The 2,905-nt window shown below is 33.2% G+C and overlaps 1 protein-coding gene across 1 annotated transcript; it reads right to left on the bottom strand.

Moving 5' to 3' along the window:
• Positions 1 to 208: 208 nt before the first annotated feature.
• Positions 209 to 2,139, bottom strand: LOC124358896. The gene is made up of 2 exons (XM_046811144.1): positions 1,997 to 2,139; positions 209 to 1,757 (listed from the first exon to the last, which is right to left on the bottom strand). The coding sequence occupies exon 2, from the start codon at positions 1,422 to 1,424 to the stop codon at positions 513 to 515; it is 912 nt and encodes a 303-aa protein (XP_046667100.1). The 5' UTR covers positions 1,425 to 1,757; positions 1,997 to 2,139; the 3' UTR covers positions 209 to 512.
• Positions 2,140 to 2,905: the final 766 nt, after the last annotated feature.

Genomic DNA, 2,905 nt, shown 5'->3' with positions numbered 1-2,905 from the left:
CAACCTATAAATACTAAGTAACTTAAAATAGCATCCATACATTTTAAAAGATAACTCTATCACATCAGCTGAATGAAATACAACATCAGACATATTTATAACAGTAAAACTATTGTGTACAAATACAACCACTCCTCCAGCTCTATATTTTTCATTACTTTTGTAGTAAGATTTATAATTTGGAATTTGATAAAAATTTTTCTCAGAGCTATTTATCCATATTTCTGTCAGAACAATTAATTTTGGAACATTATTTAAAGTTGAAAATTCAGCTAAAAATGTGTCGAAATTCGCCCTCAAACTCCTTATATTCTGGTGGATTAAAACAAACCCAGAGTCTTTGTTAACAAAATCTATGTCTTCATAACATTGAGAACTACTTTGCATTTAATATAAAGAAAACAAAACAGTACTTCTAAGTATGTAGCTAATAAGTAGTTTAAAACACAATAGCAACATAAAATAACTATAACATAACTAATATTTGAACAGAAAAAGTCCAATTACATTACTCACAGTTTCACCAGGTCTGCTTGGCATGTCACAGTTGACACTGGGCCATTGTCTTCTTTTCTTAAAAATATTTTTCCACCCCTCACCCACAACCACTTGTAATGTTTCTGGAGCTTTACCTCTCTCGCCATGGCAAGCAATCTCCTTCTAGCCGGTGATAAGGATTCATTAATATAGACTGGGATATCTGACTGCATTCCCAGATGCCTAGTAGAAAGCTTCTTCCCTTTCCTCTTTTGCAACATATTTTCAGCATCTATTTTTCTCACAAACTTAATTATGATGCCTGGGGGCCTATCTGAACCTGGCCTTTTGCGTAACAAATGACAGTTGTCAATCATTTGGTCAGTTATCTCCATACCATGAGCTTGGCCTACAGATTTTACATGATCCATAACATCATTATCAGTTTCAGGTATCCCATGAATTTCAACACAGTTTTTTCTAGAGTATTGTTCCATTTCATCGAATTTATTTTCTAAAATAGAGACTCTATCTTTTAGTTTACTGTTTTCTGGTGCAAGAGTGTCAATTAGTTTCAAATAGTCATCTACTTTCTTATTGTTTTGTTTTACTGCCTCTGTGTTGTCATCAATCTTACTGTTCAATAATTCATAGGAGACATTTAAATCATTAAGCGAATTTTTGTACTCACTTTTAAGATCTTCAATAGCTTTGATAACATCTTGCAGTGAAAGATTTCCTTCTGTAGCCTGAGACTCCAGCCGTAGACTGCTGCGCCTAGTTACTGCACAAGGCTCACACCTCCACACTATATTTTCACTTGCTAGATATTCAATGTCTGCTTTGCTTAGCCTGACACAAGACCCATGAAAGTCTTGAGTACAATCAGCACACGAAACTTTGAGCCTTTTTCCTAGCGGATGGTTGCAAACTTTACAATTGGACATTGTAGGTTAGCTTGTATAGGTTAGGTTTATAGGTTAGGTTGTACGGCACAAGCAGGTTATGTGATTTACTCAAGTTGAAAGTATCTTTCACTTCAAAAACTTTATAAATACTTAGATATAGGCTCCTAAAGCTATTATTACTCACTATGTATCATTAAAATGTAATATATCCACAACAAACATTAAAGTTTGGAAGAGCCAAATCACAGTACGTCTGCACTGCTCAGCCACTGCCATCTGTATATTGCGTACGGATTCAGAAGTAATCGTTAACTAATGTGATAAAATGACCCCCATTCTTTAAATGAGGAATAATTTATTACTTGACAGAATCTGAAACAGTTCAAAATTAGATGGAAAGGAATTAAATATAAAATTTAATAATATAGGCAATTTATAATTACATTTTAATTTATTTGAAAATTTGAATATTCTTCTGTTACTAGATGATATATATGAAAATAGGCTTACAGTGTAAATGGAATATGATTTTTATAAATGGTATTAGGTGTTATTTAATGTAAGTATCAAATTGTATTTTTTAAAGACATTGATTTTTTGTACATACTCACACGTCTGTATGTAGATTCTATGAACCTATATAAACTGTGTCTAGCCGATGTTAAAAATATGTTTGCACCATTTAACTTGAATAGATCAAGTTGAGTGCCACTGTAATACAGTTCATAGCGCGATCCTACGGCCGGACCAATGAAGTAGCAGATATTAGTCTAGCAGTAATCACTGCTGAATCTGCAGAAACATTACTGATCTCAAGTGTATCAATCTCAATAAAACCTAATGGAAACTACTTAAACGAAGACATTCGAACTGTAATTCAAACCTAAAGTGCTTGAACGCGCCCAATAAAGTTAACGACTGTTTGATTACTTGAGACAATCGGAAGATGGAGTTTTGGTACTCAATTGCTTTAACTTTAAGCAATCTCAGTTGTACTAGCTCATGTCATGTGGTTAAAATTAAATTTAAAATATTAAATTTATTAATTTTAAAAGATCGATTATACTTGATATTTTTTAAAGATGATTGTCTATTTTTTTTTTGCCTAGAAAATTTTTATTTTAATTTGCCTGTGTATCTGTTTGTCTCGAGGATGATAAAGACTATAGACTTGAAGTTTTGCTTGAAGCTTAATTTACATAATGGTAACATCGGGTTCGATGATCATTAATGTCACTACATGGGATTAGGCTGAGCGTCAGTGAACATATTTACATTGGTCTTATGGATTACCATGATGTCAACGAGAACGTTGCAAAGGAGGACAATAAAATGGCTTTTGAACATGTAACATGGTAATGTATCTAACTTTATGGAAGGGGCAATAGGCTAGAAATATTGCAAGCTGCCTCAACGAGACAGTCACGTGACATGTGGTGTAGCGAACCCCAACCATATACTTCAAACAGTTGAATCACTAGATTTATGAGGGAAAAGTACTTTTATTGAAGTAACAGTAA

The sequence above is a fragment of the Homalodisca vitripennis genome, chromosome 4 (assembly GCF_021130785.1).
Source record: "Homalodisca vitripennis isolate AUS2020 chromosome 4, UT_GWSS_2.1, whole genome shotgun sequence".
Lineage (NCBI taxonomy): Eukaryota > Metazoa > Arthropoda > Insecta > Hemiptera > Cicadellidae > Homalodisca > Homalodisca vitripennis.
Note: the sequence above shows the minus strand (reverse complement) of the source record. Positions and strands in the feature narration are given on the sequence as shown.